General features: G+C 37.9%; 7 protein-coding genes across 15 annotated transcripts; 3 read left to right on the top strand and 4 right to left on the bottom strand.

Moving 5' to 3' along the window:
* Positions 1–2,751, bottom strand: LOC125772306 (uncharacterized). Its single transcript, XM_049443873.1, has 2 exons — positions 1,849–2,751; positions 1–1,787 (listed from the first exon to the last, which is right to left on the bottom strand). The coding sequence occupies exons 1-2, from the start codon at positions 1,882–1,884 to the stop codon at positions 633–635; spliced, it is 1,191 nt and encodes a 396-aa protein (XP_049299830.1). The 5' UTR covers positions 1,885–2,751; the 3' UTR covers positions 1–632.
* An 817-nt stretch (positions 2,752–3,568) lies between these two features.
* Positions 3,569–5,080, bottom strand: LOC125771577 (uncharacterized). The gene is made up of 4 exons (XM_049442328.1): positions 4,664–5,080; positions 4,305–4,593; positions 3,856–4,229; positions 3,569–3,790 (listed from the first exon to the last, which is right to left on the bottom strand). Exons 1-4 carry the CDS (start codon positions 4,799–4,801, stop codon positions 3,716–3,718), a joined length of 876 nt encoding a protein of 291 aa, XP_049298285.1. The 5' UTR covers positions 4,802–5,080; the 3' UTR covers positions 3,569–3,715.
* A 1,333-nt stretch (positions 5,081–6,413) lies between these two features.
* Positions 6,414–7,824, bottom strand: LOC125771528 (uncharacterized). The gene is made up of 5 exons (XM_049442226.1): positions 7,603–7,824; positions 7,364–7,522; positions 7,134–7,284; positions 6,699–7,069; positions 6,414–6,633 (listed from the first exon to the last, which is right to left on the bottom strand). The coding sequence occupies exons 1-5, from the start codon at positions 7,654–7,656 to the stop codon at positions 6,538–6,540; spliced, it is 831 nt and encodes a 276-aa protein (XP_049298183.1). The 5' UTR covers positions 7,657–7,824; the 3' UTR covers positions 6,414–6,537.
* Positions 7,825–8,807: 983 nt separating this feature from the next.
* On the top strand, positions 8,808–9,809 carry LOC125771068 (uncharacterized). Its single transcript, XM_049441272.1, has 2 exons — positions 8,808–9,185; positions 9,247–9,809. Exons 1-2 carry the CDS (start codon positions 8,852–8,854, stop codon positions 9,702–9,704), a joined length of 792 nt encoding a protein of 263 aa, XP_049297229.1. The 5' UTR covers positions 8,808–8,851; the 3' UTR covers positions 9,705–9,809.
* Positions 9,810–12,064: 2,255 nt separating this feature from the next.
* On the top strand, positions 12,065–13,253 carry LOC125771067 (uncharacterized). The gene is made up of 2 exons (XM_049441271.1): positions 12,065–12,494; positions 12,570–13,253. Exons 1-2 carry the CDS (start codon positions 12,098–12,100, stop codon positions 13,016–13,018), a joined length of 846 nt encoding a protein of 281 aa, XP_049297228.1. The 5' UTR covers positions 12,065–12,097; the 3' UTR covers positions 13,019–13,253.
* A 315-nt stretch (positions 13,254–13,568) lies between these two features.
* LOC125771069 (uncharacterized) lies at positions 13,569–14,895 on the top strand. Of its 2 annotated transcripts, none has more exons than XM_049441275.1 (2): positions 13,569–14,286; positions 14,373–14,895. In XM_049441275.1, the coding sequence occupies exons 1-2, from the start codon at positions 14,280–14,282 to the stop codon at positions 14,795–14,797; spliced, it is 432 nt and encodes a 143-aa protein (XP_049297232.1). In that variant the 5' UTR covers positions 13,569–14,279; the 3' UTR covers positions 14,798–14,895. The 2 variants fall into 2 exon arrangements, with proteins under 2 accessions (XP_049297232.1, XP_049297231.1); XM_049441274.1 differs by having other exon boundaries at positions 13,745–14,286; positions 14,369–14,895.
* LOC125771066 (neuropeptide-like 1) lies at positions 14,854–25,763 on the bottom strand. Of its 8 annotated transcripts, none has more exons than XM_049441263.1 (6): positions 25,640–25,763; positions 24,268–24,469; positions 21,285–21,990; positions 20,600–20,812; positions 20,076–20,250; positions 14,854–17,797 (listed from the first exon to the last, which is right to left on the bottom strand). In XM_049441263.1, exons 2-6 carry the CDS (start codon positions 24,349–24,351, stop codon positions 17,452–17,454), a joined length of 1,524 nt encoding a protein of 507 aa, XP_049297220.1. In that variant the 5' UTR covers positions 24,352–24,469; positions 25,640–25,763; the 3' UTR covers positions 14,854–17,451. The 8 variants fall into 8 exon arrangements, with proteins under 8 accessions (XP_049297220.1, XP_049297223.1, XP_049297219.1 ...); XM_049441266.1 differs by having other exon boundaries at positions 24,268–24,464; positions 25,640–25,761; XM_049441262.1 differs by having other exon boundaries at positions 24,268–24,497; positions 25,640–25,755.
* Positions 25,764–26,979: the final 1,216 nt, after the last annotated feature.

Genomic DNA, 26,979 nt, shown 5'->3' with positions numbered 1-26,979 from the left:
TATAATCCGTATTGCTTTCCGGTCCTCAAACAACGAATTTTCAATCGTGGAAGAATATTACTTAATAGCTAATAATTTGTAATTAATTTAAAAATGTTATTAAAGTTTGCGATTTGAATTCAAATATCAAAATTATTGATATTTTTAAAAATCATTAAACATATCTGGAAGGTTTCTGTTGATAGAAACTATTTGAGGGACTACTTTTAAACATAAATGCTTTGTTCAAACCCCGGATGTGTAGGGATTAAGTTTGATAACATCATGCAAGACAATGTAAAATCTTTATCATTATAGAACTAAAGCATCATAGTTTTTTTTTTGTTGGCACATGTTGTTATTAGCACGCAGTGAGTGTCGCTGAAAACCAGAAATATCAACGAAAATTTTTGCATCTTTGTTTGATGTTTTGTTTGTCTTACTTGTTTGATAGTCTCTCCTAATAATGCTTTTTATTTTTATAGTCATTTTGGATATTGTGTTTAGTTAAAGATCGATTTAAACAATTTTCATGTCCAAGTCGTTGTTTGACATGCAAAAAACCAGTGGTTTTTCATCTTAAAATAATTGTTTATTTGATATTAACTCAAGTTATGAATATATATATACCGCCTCCGCTATGGTTTTATTTCTTACAAAAGCGACGATACAGAAATTGAAGGCCATTTAGGCCAAGGAGGTAGCTGAACGGGTGTGTCCATAACAATTGTTGCATCGGTGGGAATTAAGGGGCTCTCAGTTTGTGCTTGGGTCGTCGTTGGTGTTGTGGCTGTTGTTGTTGTTGTTGTTGTTGTGGTTGAAGAAGACCTAGTTTCACTTATCATGGGCGTCGTAGTTGATGAGATGTTCGTAGTTGTAATCTCCGGCGGTGGTAAGCATATTCCAAGCTTGGGGCTAAATATGGATCCCACTCCTGGACACACTTGCTCATAGCCAAACACATTTCCATTCACTTTTCGACACCAGTAGAATTTCGAAGCATCCCCGGGCTTTGCTAAAAAGCCTTCCCTTGGACAGTTGAACACGCAGCTATTGGAGAGCACGTTGTATTCCGAGCCTTCGGCGCATTTGTACACTATTATATTTTTTAATGTTGACCGATTCCTGATACGATGGTAATTGCAGTACGCGTAGTATTTAGAATCCTGTGGAAATGGCAGGAATATAGATCTTCCGTTCGGGCGACATTGTATTGTACGACATGGAGTATTTCTGCTGCATGTTTTTTTCTTAGAGTTGTACACATACTCGGAAGGACATTTGAATGGTCGCGCGTAACTTCCAACGGATGTACAATAGTGGAATTTTCTGCAATCCAGTGGGTCAGGAAACACTCCCAACCCCGTGCACAATATACCAAAGTTGCTACCACCAATCAACCCATTATTTTCACCGAATCCTGCCGAATATTTGCACTCTGGAAACAAGGGATCAACAGTGGCCATACATGCACCTCCCATGCCCTGACCGAGCGTGTGACAGTACGTTGAGGGTGGACAATTATTTTCCGGCAACAATGACTGATCGCTTATTCCTGGAATGCAGACACGAACGCGTCGACAACCGGTACACACGATCGTAGAAGCATTAGTGCAGCTGCCCGACAAAGTCTTATCGATGAAGGGTGGCGAAAGTTGGAATCCGGAGGGCGCACCGTACCACAATGCCCCGGGCATTTCATTATCTTGCATTACATTTTCCTCAGATGAAGCAAGTGGATCGAGCACGCTTGTTTCCAAATAGTCTGGGTACATTTCTTGTCCGTGGGTGGCAACCGCCAATGCCAGCTGTTAAAAAAAGATATTAAATTTCACGCAAACTCAATGGCAACAGTTTCTAACGACCTACCGGCAAAAGCAAACTCACTGCCTTACGTTTGTCCATTGGTATTCGCAGCCTCTTCGGTTGTCAAACATGAACTACTCAAAGAGACATGCTTCAAGTTTGCTTTTTATTCACCACCGTGCCTCCCTGCATACAGTACTGCAACCTACTTTTGCTCTGCAAACTGGAGCAATGATTAGGTGTGAATTATTTCTAATCATATTGATAAATATCAAAACCGAAAATCTGTGTTAGATCTGTGTTAGGGTCTGTGCATCATACAAATTGATCATGACCACATGTACATATGCAAACATTCGTATATGAAATGATAAAAGAACTGAACTAAACTACATAAATATATATGTATGTTATACATTATTCCAATGAACTTAGACATATGTATCGTAGGTTTCTTTCATTGAATCTAAATTTAAATCTTTTCTCACACATCCACGGAGTAGTTCTTTTTATATTTTGCAGTTCTTCCTCTCTTCGTCATATGTTAGCTGCAAAAGGCAACGCTGCTCGAACAATTCCACCTTTACCGATTTGTCAAAAATGTAATATTACAAACTTTTATGACAAAATACGCTTTGAAATCCACCTCCTGTGTTGCTCACTTACCTTGAACATAGTGACGTACACACATTCGTAATACTTTTTGTCTTCTTCCGGATACGGGAAACGGTCTCTCCCCCTGTCATTCAAACTTGCATCGTTGCAGTTTTACGCCACGTGTACATTATTCAAACATTACCGGTTAACCGTTGCTCGAGCAAAAGAAGTGGAGCTCAGGAAACGGTTTATACACAAACCATTTGTTAGGATGCAACAAAAATCACAGTTCACTTGATAGCAGTAGTCAAACCTTTTCCGTACGAAACAGGACGAGGATGAATGATTGTAGGTAATATTTGTATCACCGAGGGGCGGCTCGGTGGTGCATGTGATAAACGGCGCCAGTCCACACGGCCGGACCGGGTTCAAATCCCATCCGGACCGTCCCCCCGTAGCAAGGACTGACTATCTGGCTACGTGGTAAAATAAGTCTAGTAAGCCAGAAATGGCCGGCGTGACCTGTAAGGTCGTTAAGCCAAGAAGAAGAAGAATATTTGTATCATAAGTCTATATCGTGATCTGTTTCGATAGTAACTGGATGATATTCAGCCTTCATCGAGGGACAAAGATCGTCTGCCACACCACATTCGCTGTTTGACTCATTTTCTGATAAACAGATACTATATATACTAACAGATACTTGCCCTCGGCGGAGTACAGTCCGCCACAGCACAAGTGACTTGAAATGGCCCAGCCAGCTATTTGAACTGCATTCCATCTGTGTTTATCGGCGTACAATATGGTTTCCATGCTATTGCGGGTTCAATAGAGCCTTCGCTTTTTCTTTCTTGAGTCTGCTCAACATTCGCTCCAACATCAAGCATCAACCGCTTGGGTTAGTCTAAACTAAGTTTTAACTTATTTTACGCTCAGAGACACTAAACACAGATACCAACTTATTCTATAAAACGCAATATTTCGATAAAAGTGTCCATCTCCATTCGATAAATTCAGTCCATCTGCCATTTAAACAGAGCCTGGTGGTAGTATGAGGCTTTGAGAGTTTTTCATCCACCTTCCAATGATTCCAATGTAGAGAATGTAATGTGAAGTGAAATTGTTACTCACCACCATTCTCAAGATCAAGTGATCAATTTTCTATTCATTTTTTTTTAAACATTACTATGTGACAAAAGTAGAAACACACTACAGTTTACTTTTATTCTATTTTTCTACAAAGTTCCGGCACAAATATGCCATCTTTAAGTATGCACATACAATGTATCTTCAAAGCCACCAAACACAAATATTGTATCATCATCAACATTCTTTATACCGGGACACATTTTTTATCAGTTGCACTGAACTGGAGGAGTGGAGGGCAAGTTTGTTCAAACTTTTGAAGCTACGAGTTAAAATATATATATTTAAATTAGACGGAGTCCATTTTACAGCCGATGTATACGTTACCTTGGTAGTACTGATATATGCACACTCGTAATACATGTTGACGTTGGTCGGATGAGGAAATTGCCCGTCTGTACGACACTGGAACTCACACCGTTTTAAAGACACATCGAAAACGTCCGTTTCACGTGGACATTTAAACATTAGTGGCCCATTTGATGAGCAGACAAAATATAGCTGCGGAAAGGGATCGTAAACGAACCACTTATCCTTGTTTCGAGAATTACTACAATCCACTTGGAAGCAATCTGCCGTACGACGTTTAAGAAAGCAAGATGAGGTCGTCTGGTTGTACACATTGTTGGCTGCTGCGCAACTTAGATCGTAACCTAGCATGCTATCATCGCAGTATAAATAACGGCTGCAGTTTGAGGGATCTACAAAATCGACACATTCACAAATTAAAACTGATAGCTGGCGGACAAAAAATCAACAAACAAAACGCAACTCACTCGGATAAAACCCGGCAGAATTCATCGGGCATAAATCATTTGTCTTTTGGCATATGATATTTGGGTCCGGAACATCGGAACAAATGCCTGCACCAGTACAATATGGTTTCGATGGATCCACATCCTGGCAGCGAAACTGTGTGAGCGGAGTCTGATCATAGCTACAAATTTTAACAACACTGCAATCCTCACAATCCTGCCGACGTCCAGTCGCACAGGATGTTAGCGAGCGACGGGAAGGCACACGTATCTCGTTTTGCGATACCAATGAGCGAAAAGCATGCTGCTCCTATAAGTAAGCAATCAATGTAATCAATTAAGGATCAAGCAACCCTGCAAAATATATCCACACTACGTACCTCGGCTTCCACTGCTGCAAATACTAACAGTACCAAAATGAATGAACGAAACATTGCTAACATTTTCACTCTATAATTTAAGAACGCAATGAGCATCATAATACGACTAGCCTGCCGTTTTATAGTCGCCACCAACATTATGTTACACGGCTTTGAACAATTTTACAGCTTATGAAAGATAAGATACCTGCAGACACACAACTGCAATATCTCATTAAGATTAGTGAAATCTCTTTTGGCCATTACTTTGATAGTCTTAACTCCATCACATTTTTTTCTTGTAATTTCAATGCAATATGAATATCTCATGTTAGAACTCACTTATTAATCAAATAAACATTTTAGTTAAATTTCAATACCAACATCACAAGTATTTTACATGTTAAGTATACTATGCAATAAACTTGTTTGCCTTCGGAAGACATTTCCTTGAGCTTGCAAGTCATGCAATTTCTAAGATAAAACCATTCATTACAAGGTTCGACGCATATTTACTTTTGACCGAATCTGTGAAACGTGAAAATTGTTTGCGCTCTACACCTTGTTAGTCGCACCTCTAAGCAAACAACTTTTTCTGTAGCACTACAACCTTGGAGGTAAGGAAATGCCTTGTGACTATTCTAACCCTCGACACAAGCGGTGCTGGCATCACGGCAAAAACCGTAATAATCAAATTATAAATAACTAAATAACAACGTTGGAGGTCTTTGCCTCCTGCTTCTAGCTTTCCTTGACCTTTATGTATCCGTAGTTGAATCGCAGTTGGTATATGTATTTGGTCCAATGGAGGTACGGTCCTGATGGCATTTGATGCTGGTCCGTACATATACGGGAGATATAGTACGTCCTTAGTACGGGAGAACCGTCTGGATTGGGTTTTGGTACCGGTCTTGTCGTGTCGAAGAACGGCGCCGCAACCATATTCGTCATTCGGAATAAAATCAACCATCGCGATATAACTCGATCACTTCGAATCCATCGTAGTGGTCAGTGGGGCGATTAGTGGCTTGTTCAACGGTAAGCAAACTAAGCTGTAACGGGAGGTCTTAGGAGGCATGCTAGTAGTCAGAAGCTTCTCGGAGGCCTCTGTTAAATGGTAGTTGGGGTTCCAAAACTAGAGATTATCGCAATGTCGACAAACTTAAACCAGGGACGTTTGTTTTGCATCAGTCTACTGTGAACGATCGTGAGGAGAACAATTTCTATACGATTGAGCGATCTATACGACACTACGATTAATTCATATTTATGATAGTTTTGGAAAATGTTATTTTATTATTATAAAATTTTATGTTATTTACGTGAATTGGATTACAACCTGTTAATTGACATAGTGAGATTAAATTTTGGATCATAATGCGAGTTGCGAAGAGTTGCGAAATATGCCACAGGATATGCGTTTAAATAACTTTCAAAATATGTATATCCCAGCTCTTCGAATTCGTCTTGGGTTTGTTAAGTTATTCCGGTGCTTTAGGTGCATTGGCCATCGTCTTTTAAAATATGGAAAATTTCTTTCTTTCAATAAGTAAGCAACAGAAAAATATAGCTCAGTACAACTTTTCCTTCTCTTTTTCGTTTTTCTTTTATTTTTATTTATTTTGAGTGTCAAGTTTGAGGCAAACCTCAAACAACATGTACCTATTGATATTTATCAACTACAATCGTACTCACCGTTATAAATCGCCACTTTAGCTAAGATTCGTTTCGGGGGTTTCTGAGTCAGATATCGGGTATCTTCGATTTAGCGTTTGTTTCGCTCTTTGTTCAATATGCATTTTAGTTTAACTACAGTTATTCATAATTACAAAAATACAAATTCGAAATGTTCCTTCATATCGTATGCGGTTCCATGATTTTCTCAATTCGTTTCGCTACCCGCTTCCAGCCAGTTTTATCACGCATCGAAGGACTGCAGGATCAGGGTTGAATTCCGTACCAATAGGACAGGACTCTTCAAACTTTTGTAGCTGCAATCGATGTGCACGTTTTAGTTATAATCACATCAAACATTCAGTGTAAGCAATATCCTTACCGTTCCGTTTGGTCCAACCAAACATGAATAGAATTTCGTGGGTTCTCCTGCAATTGGAAATTTGCCTTCCTTGATGCAGCCAAATTCACACCGTTTCGTTGATTCATTGTATACATTATTATCGTCACATTGGAATGTGAGTGGACCACTTGTTCCGCAGTACACATACAGCTGAGGATTTGGTTTGTATGCAAAAAATTTGTTCATATTTGCAGCAGTGGCGCAATTGATTTGGAAACAATCGGCCGGTGTTTTGCGAAAAACCCATGATTGAGTTGCAATATCAAACATATACGACGGAGAAGGCGAGGTATATGTGGTGGCTACGTAATCCGTGCCGCAGTACACCGCCTCACTACAGTTGTTCGGAACTGAAAGCGAATTCGATTACATTGTTATAAGATTCTATTGCTATACAGCATTGCATACAAATACCTGGATAAAATTTATCTGTTGCAGGACATAAATCGCTTTTTATCTTACAGTCAGTCTCGTTTGTACACTTCCCGTCCTCACAGTATGGATTTGCGGGGTCAATGGAACTACAGTCGTACGAACCTACAGCCTGTTTTTGGTAATTGCATATCTAACATAATAATAATAACAATAACAATAATAAATCTTCACATTTATAGATCAAGGCGATTTGAAGCTGTGATGCTCACCATGACGTTTGTGCAACTGCCACAAGCAAAACGCGTTCCGTCCGATATGTTACCGCAACTGAACGAAGATGGCTCTGCAAACACCTCTTCACCTGGTTGATTTATATCAGTTCGTTGCCGCCGAGAGACGATCGGTATTCTATCTTGAGAAACGACAGTCTAAAACAATTGAAGAGTTTGGTTGTACCATGGCACTTGCTTTTTCTAAACGTAGTTCACTACCAAATCGGCAACCATACCTGCAGCAAAACAACCCCTACACAAAAGAACAACAGCCCCATTGAAACACCCATGATGTCAGCTACCACGACGTCCTAATCCCAAACTCCTCTGTCGGTGAACAAGTGATCCAATCTTTTTGGCAATCCAGTTTTATACCTTTAGTCGCAAGTGGCAAAAACACTCAGATAAGATTTAAAAGTCATGGTATATGTATATCCAATGCAGCTATCTCTTGCCAGATGATCATATTTTTGGTGGGATAAGATAAAGCATTAGCCTTGTAAGTTCTTCACTAATGTGAAACAAACATCTCATCTTTCTTCAAAGTGTAGCTTAAGGATCGCAACAAACGAGCGTACGCATATACAATGCGTAATTTCGTATTTGCTCGAACACTGCTGAACACTATGAATTGGAAGGTTAAGAATAAAATGAGTATACACAGTGTTATTTTTTTCCTCATGTACAAGATGCTTCTGTGTGTAAGCAGCACACTCCATTTTAGGTAGTTAATGTTTTTGTTGTTGTTTAGTAAAAGATTTTATTAGTAAAACTACGAAAACAATATAATCAATTCTTCATTGAAGTAAAAAAAAAATCTCTTTAATTTTTAAATTAAAAAAAAAAGATGCTAGATAAAGTATTGTCGAAGGTTCAAACTTCCTTTTGGATGCATTAAGATTTTATTATTAATTACTAATAACTATTTTAGTATACTAATCGCTTGACTAAAATTCAAAAGGCGTTTACTAAAAACAGTCATTCATTCTATTGGTTTTGTATGAGGTGTGATTCCTGGGCGTAGTAAAAAAAATTATTCATAACTAACTGTCGATATGCCTCAGCACGTGTTATTTTACCAAAATATGTTTATTTAATTTTGTTCATTTTATGTTTCTTCAATATCTTCATTTCATTTTACGTTGCTCGTAAGAATTGCGTACGTGTATGTACGAGTCACTTACTCTAAGGATTATCTAAATGTTCGTTACAAACATGCATGTAACATTCACGAGTAGCAATTCCTATTATTCATTTAAAATAAACACCACAATACTGTATTTACCACACGCAAACATGATGTGCGATAAGAAAAACAAATTTGCCTATCTTTACGACATACGTACCCGGAAAACCTACTCCATTGATCTTCTTCTCAGATAAGAGCGCATATCCACGTGAATAGCGTTGTAGATTTTCTTACGAGCTGAATTATTTAAAGACAATCCAAAGGAGAATATTCAAACGAGCTGCAGTGCGTTCAACATGCAGTTGTACCTTGCACTAACGTTCATTGCAATTGCACTTCTTTGTGATGGGACCTTTAGTGAGTTGGGCAGCGGCAATAGTACAGCCTTGTACACAAGATCATTTGTGAAAAAAGATTGTGATGGAACAAAAACCTATATTTGCGACTCTTGCACATCACGGAGACCATGTTTTGGTACTCAGGAAATTGAAACCACCTTTACATGTGGTACAGGATTGTTCTGCATAGAGGGTACCGCGTCCGATCGCTGCGGACCAACACCGTCGGAAGCCTGTGTAATATCGACTGAGAGCACATCCTTCACATGTTCTGCTACAGGTGTTTTTCCAGGTATGTTTACCGGTGCAAACCAAGCTGTAAAGAACTCATCAATATATTCGTGTTCTTGTAGATCCCAACAATTGCAACTACTACCACGTGTGTTTAGCGATTAGCGAATCTTCCACCGTATACAGATGCCCTCCAGGATATGTTTTTGATATTGTAACTTCCACATGTACTCGTCAAGTATCGGCATCGAATTGCGTTACCGTGACCTGTCCTGTTGGAGCTCCTCGCTACGTTCTCTATGGCACTAGCCGGGTATATTACGCCGTGTGTAACGGTGTGACCCTACCCACTCAAGTATTACGCTGCCCGAATGGAGCACTTTTCACGTACTTCTCATCGAGTACACTTTTCGGCGAATGTGTGTACACTTGCTCAGGACAGGGCAATTATGCTAACAGCAATAATCCTAGCACATACTTTCAATGCTACGTTTCGAATGGTCGTTTAGTGTACAACGAGCTCGATTGCCCATCAGGCACAATATTTAATCAAACCTTACGATATTGTGTAAGGCAGTAAATTTGTTCCTTTTACGGTTTCATTCTAGCATCTCGTTGTTTGTGATCCCCTTTACAATAATGATTATTATTTAATATACATTCTTTGCTATTTGCTAGATTTAAAGTTTTTGGCCTCTTTTCATTTTATTAAATTTAAACTCCTTTCATCATAAAGAAAATTCTACTCCGCAGTTATGGTCTTCCGGGTCATGTCTATCGAGAAATAATAATGTACAAATATATGCAATATACATCCAATGGGGGGCGGCCCGGTGGTGCATGTGATAAACGGCGCCAGTCCACACGGCCGGACCGGGTTCAAATCCCATCCGGATCGTCCCCCCGTAGCAAGGACTGACTATCCGGCTACGTGGTAAAATAAGTCTAGTAAGCCAGAAATGGCCGGCGTGACCCTGTAAGGTCGTTAAGCCAAGAAGAAGAAGATACATCCAATGTAATCTTAATGAAATATGAGATTTGAAACTGATATATTTGAAACATATTCGTCTTACGCACCAAGTGCTGATTGAAGATACATCAGCGAGAATAGTGATAAATGTAAGGATTATGAATAGTACAATTTGGGCGGCCCGGTGGTGCATGTGATAAACGGCGCCGGTCCACACGGCAGAACCGGGTTCAAATTCCATCCGGATCGCCTCCCTGTAGCATGGACTGACTATTCTGCTATGTGGTAAAATAAGTCTAGTAAACCAGAAATGGCCAACGTGAACTGTAAGGTCGTTAAAAGCCAAGAAGAGAGAGAGGTCTTGCTACTAACTTATTATGTAATTTTTAATTGTTGAGAAATTACATTGTTTAAATAAATTGGTAAATTTATTACCAGCATCTTAAAGTTTATAATCAATTGCAACCGATATTTCTAAAGTGATGTAAATGGAATTTCTGTAAATAATTGCTAATTGTATTATATTTTTTTGTTCGGTTAGAACGGCCGGGCCATATCAAGACTTGGCCGCCCAAGTAGCAAGATATCCAGTATAAAAAAACGAAACTAAGATGATGTATATTTAGCAGGAACGTACCTGGTCTGGGTTCGAATGGCGATCGCCTGACAATTATCAGAAATACTATTCTTTGCATTCGTGCACCTTCCAAGAAACATTCGAGAAACTATGATAGCATTTCAACTATCACCGTTCTAAATTATTTGCCATACCCCAAATTAATTTGAATTTTAAACTATTTTTACCGTGACTTACCTACTTGATGAACGAACACTGTTTGTTGATATAAGTAGTGAAGAAAAATTAAAAAAGACATTCAATCATTGCTGCTGTCTGTAAAGCAACCTTCCTGACGATTATAAGTAATATAGAATACTTACCCGTATGGCTAATAAATGTCGCTAATAATTATTATAATTGTAATCTTAGTATCGAGTAGTCCCCAAAAAACCAAGAGGATATAACAAATAAGTATCTGCTGATGCCCTGTTCACTTCCTGGATTACGTACATCTTGTTAGCTGTATTAAGGGTAACTTAAAGGAAGATATAAAACTGAGACTTTTTTAAAGTAAAATTACTATGTACAACGAAGTGACTAGCATATAACTTACTAATAGATAATATTTGTTTGCTTGTAAACCTTGTTCGCCACTCAGAGCTCCACAAAACAAACCTATGTACAAGTAACAGAGGCCTCCCTATATACGAAATAATCACGAAACGAAAGAATCACACTTAAATTGGTGGACGACAATTAATTCTACATATATGCGCGTAAATAGTATCGATTGAAAATGCGTGCCATTGTAGACAATGGATTATTTGCCGCATAGTTAATACTGTAACTCTTAAGTGTTAACATAATAACATAACATAATTATGTTGTAGTAGCCGGAAATATCTAGTATTCCTTCGAGGCATGTGAATTATTATTTTGTAGAGCAGATGAGTGATAATATTTTAGCTTTCTCTCGGCGATTTTCTATAGTTTCTAAGCCTAACAAAAAACCATGTGATCCAGTATTAGTATTATTTCCAGTATTTCAAGTAAGTTTCGGAATTGGTGAAAAGTTCTAGTATCCAAATTTTCTTCTCTTGATATCAATAATTTATTCTTTCTCTCATCCAACCTCCATGACTTTCAGACGAGCACCCTGCAATGGTTAAAAAGGTAAATTCCAAAGAAATGTGTTTTGTGTTGTACTTCAAAAATATTTACCATAGAACTTATTGCAAGGACTCTACAATTAAATATCACTCTAAGATTCCAATTCTCTCGACACAACAGTCTCGTGTAGCTATAAAATGGTCCATATCTATTCGTAAAGATAAACATTTGGAATCTTCGCAGAAAACAAGATTAGGAAATGTCAATCACCGTTACTGTTTCTTGCTTTCTATAAACTCTGTATGTACAGTGAATGTAGTTAGTGCTCAGCAAAATGCTGTTTAGAACGGGTTTCCTCATCTGGTTCGCCTTATCGCATGCCGTTGAGAATCTGGCATTGAGCGAAGACACATCTAACTCTACAGATGACTTAGATTCAGCAGTACTCGGTGCATTAGTGAACACTTCAGACGTCCAGCTGCAACGTCAATCATCTATTACCGGTTTATGCGATGGTGTGAAACAACTAGTATGTAATACATGTAACACTTTTCGCGTTTGCTTGGGAACTGAAGTTGGCCAAGATGTAACGGTCGCATGTCCTACGGACCAGCCGTATTGTAACTATGGAACAACTACCGACTATTGTTCCAATGTTCCAATTCCAAACGTATGCACTGATGATACGCAAAACACACCAGTAACATGCTCAGCCGTTGGAATCTTCCCAGGCAAGTGGTTAACGAGGAAGATGCTTCTATTCCGTGAGTTCATTAATTTTTATTTACTCCTCTTTTTCTCCATAGACGCTGGCAACTGTCGTATCTACCATGGATGCACCAATATCGGACAGAGCTCGTCCATTTACAGATGTCCTACTGGGTACGTGTTTAATCCCGCGTTTGAACTGTGTGCTTTGGAAAATGTGTTTTCACGCTGCATAAAAATGCAATGTACGGCCAACTTTATCGGACATGTACGGTACGGCCAATCGCAGCGATTCTACGGTTTATGTGACGGTACCGGTCAAGCTCCGATTGTGTACAGATGTCCAAACAGGGCGAACTTTGCGTTTATAGCCGGTTCTACATTTGGCGAGTGTGGTTACCTCTGCCCGGGACAGGGAAACTATCCTAACAGTAATGATCCGGCAGCTTATTTTCAGTGCTTCTGGGCAAATCGGCAACTACGATACAATTTGGTGCTTTGCCCCGCTGGATTAACATTTAACAGCCGTCTACGATATTGCACATAATTTTGATTGTAATCAGTCATTGCTAAAATGGATTATATGCCAAACAAATATTTAATATACCTTATTATGCTGGTTTCATCATTTCATATCATATACGTTTTAAGAGAATGTTTTTGTTGTATATTTTTTATGCAAAACCAACATCTCTACATAGTATTCTATTACACAACTAACAAATTATTGTCATAATACACTTTGTGCTTTTAAGAAAGAACGCTTATTCTATGTCATATAATTAATTTGCAAATGAGGGATTTAATAACGGTGTATAGAATAAATAATATCTTTACGACTGAAACAGGAGATTGTTTTAATTTTATAAAAACAAATAAAAGAAATTTATAAGGATTTTTTAATAGCTCATAGCTACGAGTCCTATAAGCATTGTCGCCACCCGTTGAATTTACTATGAAATAAAGATACATTTATTGTACAAAACGTATTCTTTCCCTAAATCCGCTATTGTCTTCTTGCAAAAATATTCGTATAGTACAATTGACATTTACCGTTATGGGTTCATTCGATCCGTATCTTGCATTCCTGATTTCAACTGAAAAGTACCTTTGTTGGGTAGCCGACCTTGTATACTAATGTTCATTGCCCAAGTACTACAGGTGCATCGATGTTACTGCAAAGTACCCTATCGACGAACAGAGCGATTCTTCGACTATTAGTAAGAATCTCTATGATCAGAGGCAGACAACGTGATCGAATTTAGTGGTAGTGAATCGCGATCGTTCCACGGTAGTCGTCGAAGTGCGTATCGTGTAAATTTTCCATGTATTGATTCAATAGTATTTTTGTATCGGCATGAAACAACACTAACAAACTCCAAGATGAGATGAATTTCTTACCCGCAGGAGTACAAACTTGCAACGCATTATCACTGTCTTCCCATGCAAGTTTTATTATCTACGGCCTCACGTACCTTGTTTGTGTTGCACATTCGTTTCTATGCATTTGCATATTACCTCCGTTTGTTTTGCTAGTTTACTTACCTTCCACAGAAGCACCATAAACGATTCCAAGGTGGGAGCAAACCTAGAGTTCTTTATCTTGCGAGACGAAATATCTGGTGCAGTATCTAGTCTGTGCTCCGAAGTCTAGTATCGGAAGTGTGAGGCATTATCAGATTAGAAAATTTTTTATTTGAAAAAAAAACATTTTGAACTATTGTTGGAATTGATCGTAACAGAAACTAAAGCGTAATGTTTCAATTTCGGGCAAAGCTACTACTCTGCTGCGTCATCTGCTATTGTCAATGTTTGGTAAGTTCATATGTAAAGGGAAATATATTCATAGCGATACCAGTTAACGCCTGTTGAACGTTTCAACTGTATTTAATTTCAGACAGGCAATAGTTCTCCCGTTCTAGTGCTGGTTGCGAATGGAAGTGATATCACGATTAATTTTCCCGGTGAAAACAATAACAATCGTGTATTCAGCATCGTCAGCAGCTCCGGCAATAATAACCCAACCATGTTGGACTGGATAGGTGGTAATGGAGCGAACAAGGCACCTACCATTACGCTTGGTAAATCGAACGCGCCTGCAATGGCTCCGGGTCAGGCTGACGATACCGACGATGACGAAGATAATCCTACTTCACTTTCCAATCATAACCCGAGATGGGGACCGCAAGGATTGAACGCATACGATGAAAACGATGGCATACTTCCGCTAGTAACGACCGTAACCCCTAAAATTCCGGTCAACGTCACCACCAGTTCCAGTGGATACGTTGAAACTACTGATAAGGTGATAGCAGCACCTGTTTGACAAACATGTTCTACCCGTGACCCACATTCCATGCATAACCCAAACTTATTCGTAAATAGATGTGCGCACATACTTGTGACTGCTGTTATGCACCTTTATTCCATTGTCTTAATTCTTCTTACATGGTTTTATTATGGTTTTTATTTGGGTTTTCCTTAGCACATATAATAAGGGAGGAAGAGTCTGATAAATATATTTGGTTTGTTTCCTTTCACTGTATGTATATAATGTGTATATATGTATAAGAATATGTATGCTAATAGTATATGGTTCCTTCACTGATGTCGCTATGTAGTCCTCATTTACTTGAAAGCGTTTTATAATACACACTTTTATCCTAACATAATCAACACCTCCTTTTGAATATCTTGATGACAAACGGGTTCAAATGGTTTCTTCTACATAATGCCAGTGACTTTGAACCACCAGAAGTAGGATATTTTGAATTCCTTGTTGTTGTGACGCTACTAATGCATTTAAATGTGTGTGTTTTTTTATATTCGTTCCTTAGGGCATTAGAATGCTGTGAATATTCAGCATACAAAGTGACTGGATTTGACATTCAAGAATCGACGATGTATGTTCGTAACACTAACATGTTCGCATGGATTTGTGCATGCTTTTTTTGTGTGTTATAAATTATTGTCTTGTTTGCACTGCATACCATCTTAACGCTAGCTATGTTTTGTCTTACTGTTTGCTCATTTCGCTTCCATATTATTTGTCATTATTATATTGTTATGAGTTATTATTGTCTCTCGTAGTTATAGTACACTTTTGTTTACACTCATTGCACATCCAACATTGATTTACTTTCAGCCTTCGGTATTGACGTGTGTGCGTGTGTGTTTTTTTTTTGTTATATTGTCGATTTCACAAAAATGCATTACTCCCAAGATTAGTGGTTCAGAAAACAGTAATGATCGGAAGCTATAATTAGGCAACTGCAAATTAATCTATCAAGCCAACTAATGTGCTATCATTTTTTACGATGGTTTCATGTGTTATTTCCTGTTCTCACCGCAAACCAAACATTATTGTCCAATCGTGTGCAGTCGGTTGATTGCTGACTAAGCTATCTAAAAATATGTTTCAGTTGAATATTTTATCTCATTCCTAGTTACGTTTGCACTCGCTTACGAACACATGTTTGCTGCAATTATTGTCAGTTTGATTTTGTTCTTGTAGAGAGCACTCGGTCGGGTAAAGGTTTGCTTTTGATACAACAGTCACAACATAGTTTTCAATTGTCGCACTCACACTTGTTGGTAATTAAATTCATGTTTCTTTTAATGTTATGCTTACTTTGAATCTAGCAAAAAATATGCTTCAAATAGAACAAAACATTATCATTAATAAAGTTTTGAACTTGATACATTTGAACTAACACATTTGGGGTAAAAAACTGATTATCCGGACCTACAAAATAATTACTTTGAAAAAAGGCTAAATTATTCACTAATCACTCACTAAGATCACCCAGAAATTATACATTTCAATAAAAAATCGTGAACAAATAAATATTCCATAACTTTCATATACATTCGTTTACTTGTCCTTTCACCATGTTTGTATTGAATTCATTTAGCTCATAGATTTTTGCAGTGTTATCAGTAGTCAATAAGTAGAAAGTTTGTCATTATTTCAAACGTTCTAAATAACTCAATCATCAATGCCTTTCAGATGTTTAGAACATTGCGATGCCGTTTCCCATTGTGTTGTAGATTCAGCTATTTAGATCTTTTCGATATATGCTGCCGGGGCACGATTTACCGAGCAGAGGTCCACCAATTACTGTGCCAGATGTTGAAACCATTTATGATGTAGCTATACATATAGCTTGTTTTGCAATTAATTGAACTTGATTTGTATGACGTTTCGGCCTACATTTTATATTCTTTCCCGCATCCCTCTGCTCGGAATTCGAATGATCTTCGGCCTTACTAGCTGTTGCTTATGAAACTACCATCGCAAATACAGAACCGATTTATCATCGATAGAACACCGGTATTACTGTTCTCTGCTTACGATGGTAGGCGCAATATACTATTGACTCCACACTCTGCTCACAATCTATGCTCTATCTTCTTATTCGCATGGGAGCAAATATAATTCGTTTTCGTGTCTATAATTCAAAACCTTACATTAAGCTTCCACATACCACAAAAAATGTAGATTATACAAGAGGATTTTAATCGGAAATTCCTTGTATAATTTATAATACGGATTTCAAGAGTTTCACTACCATCTGGATTATATTATTGATCATTTCATCGATTTGATATGAGCGAATAGATATGAAAGTATTAGATATTACTTTTTTGTCAGTAGGATAGAAATTCTTGCACTGTAATGTGCTTCAGTTTTCAAAGTTTTCTTTTTAAACTAGCCCGCAACTTTTTACTTTTTAAATGGCTTAGGTATAGGTAAAAACAAGTAATTTACTGGAATTTCTTCTCATGTTCCACTTTGAAGAATGAGGTTGTAAAATATAATCAGAGTTAAAAAATTAAATATGAACCATTTAGTGGATTAGAGAAAAGTTGTGATTGATGCAAAAACAAAGACACATGACAGTGCTTTTTAGAAGTTGGAAAATTTGATTTATGCTTTTGTTTTCTTTTCCTTTTCACTAACCGAATATCGCTTACGGTTTACTTAAAGTAACCTGAATTTCTGCCATAAGTTGCTTGAATGTATTTATTGTCAAGATAATACTGTTTTTTCAGATAATAGAGTAACTTACGGAGACGGTTGGCACAACGATATTCCTCATCCGTGTAGAAAGGGTTTACACGTTCACTGAACTCTTCGTGCACGTACGGGTGATTCGCGAAGGCCTCGCCAGTGTAGCGCGGCAACTCTGGGCGGCGCAGCACCCCACGAGGACTGTAACCCTGGAGCTCCCCAACTAACGGTGCCTCTGAATCCATGAATGCATTGTCTACATACGCCGCTGGTTGGTTGTCGTAGTGGCTCGGGTCGGGAGTAAAATTCGACCTGTTGCATTTTGGAAAAGATTTTCAAACAAACATGTATGTTTCACATTGTTAGTCGTTGATCTAACCTCGAAATATTCTACATCAAATTAAACTCATACTACATACACCGAAAACAGTACACCGGAAATTATTTTTATTTAAAAAATACGTAGTTTTATGATTCGTACTAGTTAATGTAACATGCATTATATCAACTTAAATTTATTCCAAAAAGTAACCATAAGTTGGGAATGACATGGAGAAATACACAACAAAAGGTACATTGTGTTCTCATGTACAGTATATACACCAAATAGTTATGTAAAGTATAAACAAAAAGTTTAGATTCCATGAACAAGGGAACGTTACTTAATTCATATGATTTAGTAAATATGAAATAAACATAAAAATACCATCAAGAAATAACAATCATCTAGTTTCTAAACAGCATGCAAATAACGCAAACATTCTAAACGTGATATAGGTGAGCTAAAAGAACATTCACTAGTAAGATACTTTGGCCCATCCACTATTTCTTATCGACCAAGTGAAAGCCAAAAGGAATTAACTGTTAAATTGTAATTTAAGTGAAAAACGCTGATCACCTGCTTCGAGGTCGTGCTGAATGATTAGGATGGTTTAGTGTGTGTTTTTTTGGTCACATCACAAAATGGAAAAGCAAAAATAGGGTAAAACAAATATTAATTATCTCAATAGCAACAATTATAAAAAATATCCTTTTTTTCCTTCTTTCGTAGAACAACAACCTCAAGAGGTCTTAGTTTGCCATTTCTGGCTTTCTTTGATTTTTTTTACCCGTAGCAGGATTGTTAGTGCTGGGTTCCAGTCCAAAACAATAAGCAACTATCATGTTTTTCAATTTTTTTTCGATTTTTTAACTGACTTTGTGATCTATTATTTTTGAAATTATTTAATATACACGAGAATATGCAAGCTTTTTTTTCGGACCTAATATGTCATTATTTGTTTTTTAATCACAGCATTGGATATACTTCAAATTTATCGATCGGAACCATTAACTAATTTGACTTATTTAATTCCTTAAAATTGTTTTCTATACAAACCGAATGGCTGTTTGACTTCGCCAAAGTATCAAGATATGGATACATTTGAAGTGTGGAGTGATTAATTTTTGCATGACAAGTTTCCAACAATTTTGTTTTCCGTGTTTGAAATTTCTACCAGCGTTCAGTAGAGCGAAGAAGCACGTTATTTGAAATGACAGCACGACTACGTGGACAAACATTCACGAACCAAGCTCGATCGTTGCAGCATGCCATGGTGGTGTGTAATTATGTTTTGTAGAAAAAAGTTCTAAAAGTAAACCATTATTGTCCAGGCATATGACCTTTGTAAAATGTAGGAAATGTTTACCCGTACACACAGTTCTTCGTGACTCATAACATGTATGAAACAACTTTGGTATATTCGTTCTTTTTTTAGTTCTTAAAATACGAAAATACGAATACGAAATACGAACGTGTTGTATGGTAGGACTTTTTATCAAATTATCTACACAGAAGATACCCGAGAAATAAGATAAATGTAGTTTTTCTTTTAACCACGGAAGGCTTATAGAAACTTTCATCATAGACATGATTGTCTACATGAAACAAAATTACTACTTTTCTTGGCGAGTGTGCTCATTGGTTAAGAAAGATGTGGCCACTGTTTCTCTTAATCAATAAACAACTCACAAAAAATACGCAAGTAGTATACATAGATCAAATACTTTAGAACTATTACATTCATAATATTTAATCCACTGTTGATTCCTTGTATGTATGTATAAAAGGTTCTTAAGTTAGATATGTATAACAGTAGTGTTTATGCGGTGTGTTGCAGCATTGATAGCAGTATTGATTAGAAAAGTACGGAACATTCAGCAAAATATGGAAAAGAGCCAAGTATGGTTTGCATTCACGAGGCTTTTCGAAGATTACTAGCTAATCCAATTTCACATCCAACAAAGAAAAGGTGTCTGAAGGACTGGCTATACAGCAGACAGAGGAGAAAACTCTATGGTTAGCTTATAACGAGGTCGAAAAGGCACCTAAGGAAACACTCATAACAAGGTTTGCAATTGGACTTGTCTAGAGCAATGGAAGGCACATCGGGGAAACATTAGTGGCATTCGTTCCAGCAAAGGACTAAGGGTACAGAAAGGGTATCAATAGGCAAACAGAATCAAACATCATCATGACCATCATCCAGCTCATTCCTTTGATTAAACATCTACGAACAATGAATCGTTTCAACTTCCTACTATGTGAGACCTCGCCCTGCCGGCCCGACTGAAGCGATTTCCACGCGACGGCCGGAACGATGGTGTCCAGCCGGACCGCACTATCGAGGCAATGTGGCGCTTTACGAGTGGCATGTTTCGCAATGGCAGATCCGCATCCGTTCTGTCATCTCCATAATTGGTGATGTCTTCGCTTCTTCTGAGGCCTGTGTTGACCAGAAAATCAATTATACAACTAGTTTCTTCATTGCATATGCAGTAGTGGTGCCAACACATCGCATACACACAATTATATCGCTCATTAACAATCTTCTTAGCAAATACCGGTTCAATGCTATTACATGAGCAAGTAAAAGCTGACCCTCATTTATAACTATACTTTCAATCAGCTACGAAATGATACTGAGCACTTATGTGCTGTTAAATGGAGATTTTCATATATAGTACACTACCGTACTTGCGTACTAGCCGTGACATGTTTTCAATCATTTGCTCTCCATTTTTTAAAGTATAACGCTCATTTTTACGGACACAACAACACACGGAAATACTTACCAAGAAATCGTTTTTCTTCCAGATGATTGTCGGTACTGTAGAGAGGATATGTTTGCACCATTGCGTCCATAAGCTCCTCGTAGTCCAGTGGAGCAGTTTGGAAAACAGGTTCCAACACTTCCGGACTGCTTTCCTCCAATTCGTCATAGTACAATGATCGCTTTTTGCGTCCATTTCCTTGGGCATTCTTCAACGATTGAATGTTGCGTTTTTCTTTGAAGGTAAACCGGATAAGAATCATCAACGCGATTGATTATTTTCCTCTTTTTTCTAAATGCGTTATTATGTATAATTATATCTTCCTGTTCTTTGGCACTACTTCCTCGGGGTAAATTATTTCCAACTATACAATAATAATTTACACTATACAATAATCGATTTTTCGAGTCGAACAAATCGGTTATTCGTAAATCCACTATCCACTATCCTATGGGCGCTTTTTTGCCTCGTTCAGATCAAACACTGATGTCTTAAAGATCACACGGATCACCCAAAACATACACTAATCCATAAAAATTCAATTTATTTTTATGTGTCATTAAAACATTCTGTACTCTTGCTTCTTCGTAACTCACATTATATAGATTGAAAGAAATAATACTAACCTCATGTACTTAAATTGGTTTTCTTTGCAATACGATTAAATGGTCTGTATTGGGTGGTTCGTGTTCCATGCACTACTCACCATTATCACCTGTTGAACTGCCGCCCTCGGAGAGTTTGTTATGTTGTTTCGGTAAACTCCAATCGCGTACCAGTGTCTGAATGTTTCGCTTATCAACGCTTCCATATCCTGCAAGTGCATTTTCCCGTGCGAGAGACTGTATATTACGTTTCGGTGCAATTGACGGAAGCATTCCAGTGCGTAGCAATGATTGAATGTTTCGCTTGCCAGGCAATTCATACTTTCTGGCCAACGAAGCAATGGTACGTTTTCCGTTCAGCATGTATCCTGATTTCAACGCTGATGCCACATTGCGCTTGTCCTCATTCCATTCGCCATCAGGTGTGGTATCCTCGGATTCTGTGTCACGCGACGGTAGCTGCCCATTTTTGGCTAGTGTTGCCAGGCTACGTTTGAGGTATTCCGGTTGATTTCGCAGTAATCCAGCCCGAGCTAGTGCGCCCACATTTCGTTTACCAAAGACGGCTCCATCTCGTAAAAGGGCACGATACGAACGTTTGTCTTCGTACGGACCATGGCTTGCTTCCGAACTGTCATCGAGATTCTGATAGTTTTCAGAAGGATCACGCTCCAAAATATGTCGCAACTGGTTGCGAAGCGCCACAGCATGCATTTCATAACCTTCTTCAGGGTAGGTTAGATCTCTTAGCAGCGATTCTAGCTCACATGGTTTCAATCGGCGACTGTCGTAGTTTTGTGCATTTACCTATCAGAGAGAAAATATGATTCACGAACTTTAAGTATAATTTCAAACAAACAATTAATTTTCGTTAATTAAAGTATATTTATTTTAGAACAATAATTCAAATAATTCAAAAGGGGCGGCCCGGTGGTGCATGTGATAAACGGCGCCAGTCCACACGGCAGAACCGGGTTCAAATTCCATCCGGATCGCCTCCCCGTAGCATGGACTGACTATTCTGCTATGTGGTAAAATAAGTCTAGTAAGCCAGAAATGGCCGGCGTGTCCTGTAAGGTCGTTAAAAGCCAAGAAGAGAGAGAATTCAAATCAGCTCGTACCTAGGACTTACAACCAGGCCCCTGGTTACATTAAATAATTTGGGCATTGTAATTCACTCATTAGCAATTAATAGACTAACACAGCTCTATTTAGAAAATTTTATACTATCAAAAAATTGCATATTAAGTATCTTAGCTATAGTCAGACCTGCATACGGGTTGTACGGTCCGAACAGTCTTACCTGACCGTAAGAATGAAGGCTTAATCGCATACACCACCGATATTAGAAGATATTAGATATGAGAACAAAACGCACAATCAAATTCAACATACAATTGTAAAGAACTCCTTCCTACGATTGCATTTATGCCTTTTTACTCTGCCGAAACGTCATTGCTATTTGATAAAATCAATTCTCTTTAAACGCCATCTTTACTATTCTTGAACTAACTTTAAAAACAGGTCATTTAAATTTTTAAAATGGTTAGTCTGGAAATGGTTAGTTGGAACGGAATCTATACGCCTCAATTTTAATGTTGAATGATTGCTAAATTGATTAATCTAAAATACTCAGGCACGACAGCAGATAAAAATGATAAACTCTTTACCAAACTCAAATTTGATATGCAATATCTTCTATTATCCTATTGAACGGATGAGTTTGAAATAAAATATTAGACTTCAGTCTTTTGGCTCAAAACAATCTCAATGCCATTCGCTAAAACCTAGAATCTGCGACGAAGTTATATGTAAGCCGATCTTCACTTCAACTTAGCGCGAGATAGAACCATCTGAAAATAGGTGGTGAAAGTTTCGATCACCATGTTGTATTGGTCAATCCATATCCTGGCATACGCTGATGCCATAGATATCGTTGGTTTACAGTTTTGCTACGTATGTTTACCACAGGATCGAATTTGAGATTTACTAACAAAAACCAATATGTATAACGGTAGCTGCGTCAGCGGCCTATGCATAGGCAACCTACCGATAGGTGATCGCTTGGTAGATACTAAGATAAGTTGAGGTCTTCAAAAACTCTACCTACTTTTGGCCACAGCAACGACAAAAACATCAGTAAGATACGCGCTATTGGTCTGGCTGCAAATAAGTCATTCAACACTTTGAGCAACCTTCTCCGCTCAAAACACCTGTCACGACCCTTTGCCTAACCTTCGGCTATAAACCGACTTCGTTTATGCCTAACGCTTTAGACGCGTAAACACACGGTGTCGGCGTAAACACCTGGTAGGTTAGGTGTTGGAAAAGTACGGCACGCCAGCAGCAAGTGGCACATTGGTACAGTTTAGACTTGTGGCTTTTTATCAAAAATGAGCCATTCCTTGATATTATGTTATGAAATCTCACCACAAGTTGTAGTTGCATTTGAACCAAATTGCTGAATCATTATAATAGTTAATTTTGTAAATATGATAATAAATGAATTTGGTTCAAATTTTCGAATATAATATATAACAATACACTCTTCATTCCGAAACTGCACTGACCACCTAGCCTAACTTTTACCACGTAGCTCGGATAGTTATTCTTGTTACGGGCAAACGACCAAGATGAGATTTTGATACTTGGCCTGTCCTGTCGTGTGGCGCCGTTTCCACTGGTCCAGCTAACTGATTCAGATGTAATTCAATTCTTAAAACAACCTGTCTTAATTTTTCCTAAAATAACCAATCGACCGTCTAGTAATTTACTGGTTAGATATTTCTTATGTTTCTTTTTGTTTATGTTTTATATCAGTTATATTTTTAAAATAAAAACCAGCATCTTAATCTAATTTATATTTACTACGTAGCCGGATATTCAGTCCAACTGGGATTTTGAACATAGCCCCCGTACAGTATAGTCAGCCATGTGTGTGCAGAGAATTTAACTAGGATAACAGCTAAAACAAAAATATTACCTCAAAACTATTTTTTTTTTTATGTTTCAATACTCTCGAATTATTTCAATTTTGAAAATCAACATTTTATTTTATTTCATTTAGGTACAAAATATACTTACGTTGTGAAAAATTAAGAAAAGCAACATGAACGCCCGAACAAAAAACAGCTTTGGCGGTAAAACCAGCACGTACCGCAACATCATAACGAGCGATGATATTTCACACTAAATAAACAACAAACGTTTTTCTGAATCTCAAACTATATCACTAATGCACTTAGTCACAACCGACCCAAATTTCATTTATATCTATAACACTAAACTATAAATAAAGGGAGACAAAACCTTTGCTTCACTCAAAGATTATTTTTAAATTTTATTCCATGTTTCTATTTATTATTTTTTTGCTCGGTTAGAACGGCCTGGTCGTATCAAGACTTATTTTACCAAGTAGCAGGATAGTAAGTCCATGCTACGGGGAGACGGTCCGAATGAGATTTTTTGGCCCAGTCCTGCCGTGTGGACCGGCGCCATTTATCACATACACCACCGGACCGCCCCAACCATGTTTCTATTACTTGGATATAAAATTGATGCTTTTTTTATTCTCATTCAGAACGTCCTTCCACTAAAATATTTTCAAAGCTAAAATCACCGTTCTGCATCTCAATTAGCTACATCACTAAATTGTGCCACGTTCTTTACAGCATCCTGGGCGCGTTTTATGGATGGACAAGTAAAACAAACACACACACACACAAGACACTGATTTCTGCCGCAATTTTTCATCAATGTCAACCTATTGCCTTAGTAATAAAGTACAAAATCGTTTACCACCAATCACCTGCAGCTAGAAGTTACACATACGTTAGCACAAACATTTTCGCACATGAGTAAACGTATTCTCGTAAAGGTCACCAAACCAACCGCAAACCGTAATCAAAAATTTAGTCGCTAATACAAGCACATCGTCTCCCAACTTCTACCACTTCTATCCATTCCTCCCATGCAACGGAAATTCAATCCGGATGCCAGAAACTCTGCTGGTATATGTGTATGACGTAGCCTGCGTTTTCAGTAGTAACACGATACCTGCTGAGGATAAAGTTTCGACTGGTATTGATAGGAGGAATGGATGCGTGGACACTCAGTGCAGCCTAATCTTTTTTCACGATATGAACAGTAAAATCGATTCTCGGTTATCATCACAATATTTCACTGATAAAAACAGGTATATAATATGTCTAGTTGATAATTTCACCAAAAACCAAAGTTACAGCATCCCTGAGCTTCAACTATGTACAAAGTTTACAGTGGCTCAGTGCTGTACATGTACTGATGTATTACACCGCATTTGTACGAGATTATCGCGTGGAAACTTCACAACCAATATCCCGGTAAATAAAGAAACACCATAACTACTCAGTAGCTCTTATAGAACAATTCAAATATGATAAATGGACATGCACTTGCATGCTAAACGAAACACTACCGCTAAGCAACTGGAACACCACTATGCAAACCACTCAGCGTCGCGACTGGAATCGCCTAACCAACAGTGCAACCCTCTTTATATTCTGATGTCCTTTATAGCCTGATTCAGCAATCCTTTTTATATGAATGAACGGAAACCCGAGCGTATGCGCTTGCGCATTCGCCGACCTAGCGCAAATTTAGCGAGAGCGACCTTCCTTACCAGCATGGCCAGCAGAGAACATTCGGTACTTTCGCTAGCTTGCTCATTTGCAAACATACGTCAACCTCAAGCATTCTCGAGCTTCCATTCGCGAATATTGAGCAACACATCGATACTGATTCCTTCGTAAGCTGCAAACTTCAGCAGAAGCAACAGCATTTCCCGCATCCGTTACTAGAATTCTACCGACAACCCACACTAGCAATGCTTTACACAATGAGAGCCAATGTTTGCCCGGACACTTGTAGAGAGCTGCTAGGTTCTTATTACTTATCGGCTGTTCGTGCTCGTCAAGCAATATCAAACAAATAGAATGTGATAAGCTACGCGCAAAGGGATTTTTTTACTGAAAGACATTGCTTAACATTACTGCAATATCATTTTCACTCGATTAGCATTGGTGAAACCTGTTGCCAGCTGAAATACGTTGCATCTATTTTTGGATTGAGTTTTGAAATCTATAGTTTTGTGCTTCTATTTTTACTTTTGTTGTAAAAGTAGAAAGCGAAAAAAAAAACTTTAAAATATGACCGAACTCCAGATTTTGAATATCCAAACTACGCAAGGTTGAAATTTTCTGATCGATTCAATCGAGCCAAAATATTATTCCAAAATATGCATTTTCATTATATAACAAAACTTTATGTTAAACAAAGAACGAATAGAAAATAGGAATACCTATGAAAAAATAAATGATTTCCCGCGTGTTCACTTCCACCGGCAACGAATGAACACACGCAATGAACAGCTCTCCATTAGGCTGGTTATACACAGTGCATTGTAACCGCAACCTTATATTATGGGATATTTTTTTACGTACGACGGGTTGTATCATTCGTTCTGATGATAATTGTTTAAATTTAATGTTATTTTTTTTTTGTAATTCAATCTGGAAATGATAAAACGAAACATCGTAAAGGCTTTTAATACGGAACTCCAATTGTTAATATTCCGGTTACTTGTTGATATCTTTACACAGTACGTATGCAAGTTTAATTGAACATATATCCATTGGTTTTGATTCATCTTTTCGCTTTATAGATTTATTTGCAACTTTCCTATTAGTGTAAAATATAAAATATCTTCTTGTTCCATTTATAATCATTTTCACCTTAGCATCCCTCTGCCTGGCGTCC

Source organism: Anopheles funestus, chromosome 3RL, assembly GCF_943734845.2.
Source record: "Anopheles funestus chromosome 3RL, idAnoFuneDA-416_04, whole genome shotgun sequence".
Lineage (NCBI taxonomy): Eukaryota > Metazoa > Arthropoda > Insecta > Diptera > Culicidae > Anopheles > Anopheles funestus.
Note: the sequence above shows the minus strand (reverse complement) of the source record. Positions and strands in the feature narration are given on the sequence as shown.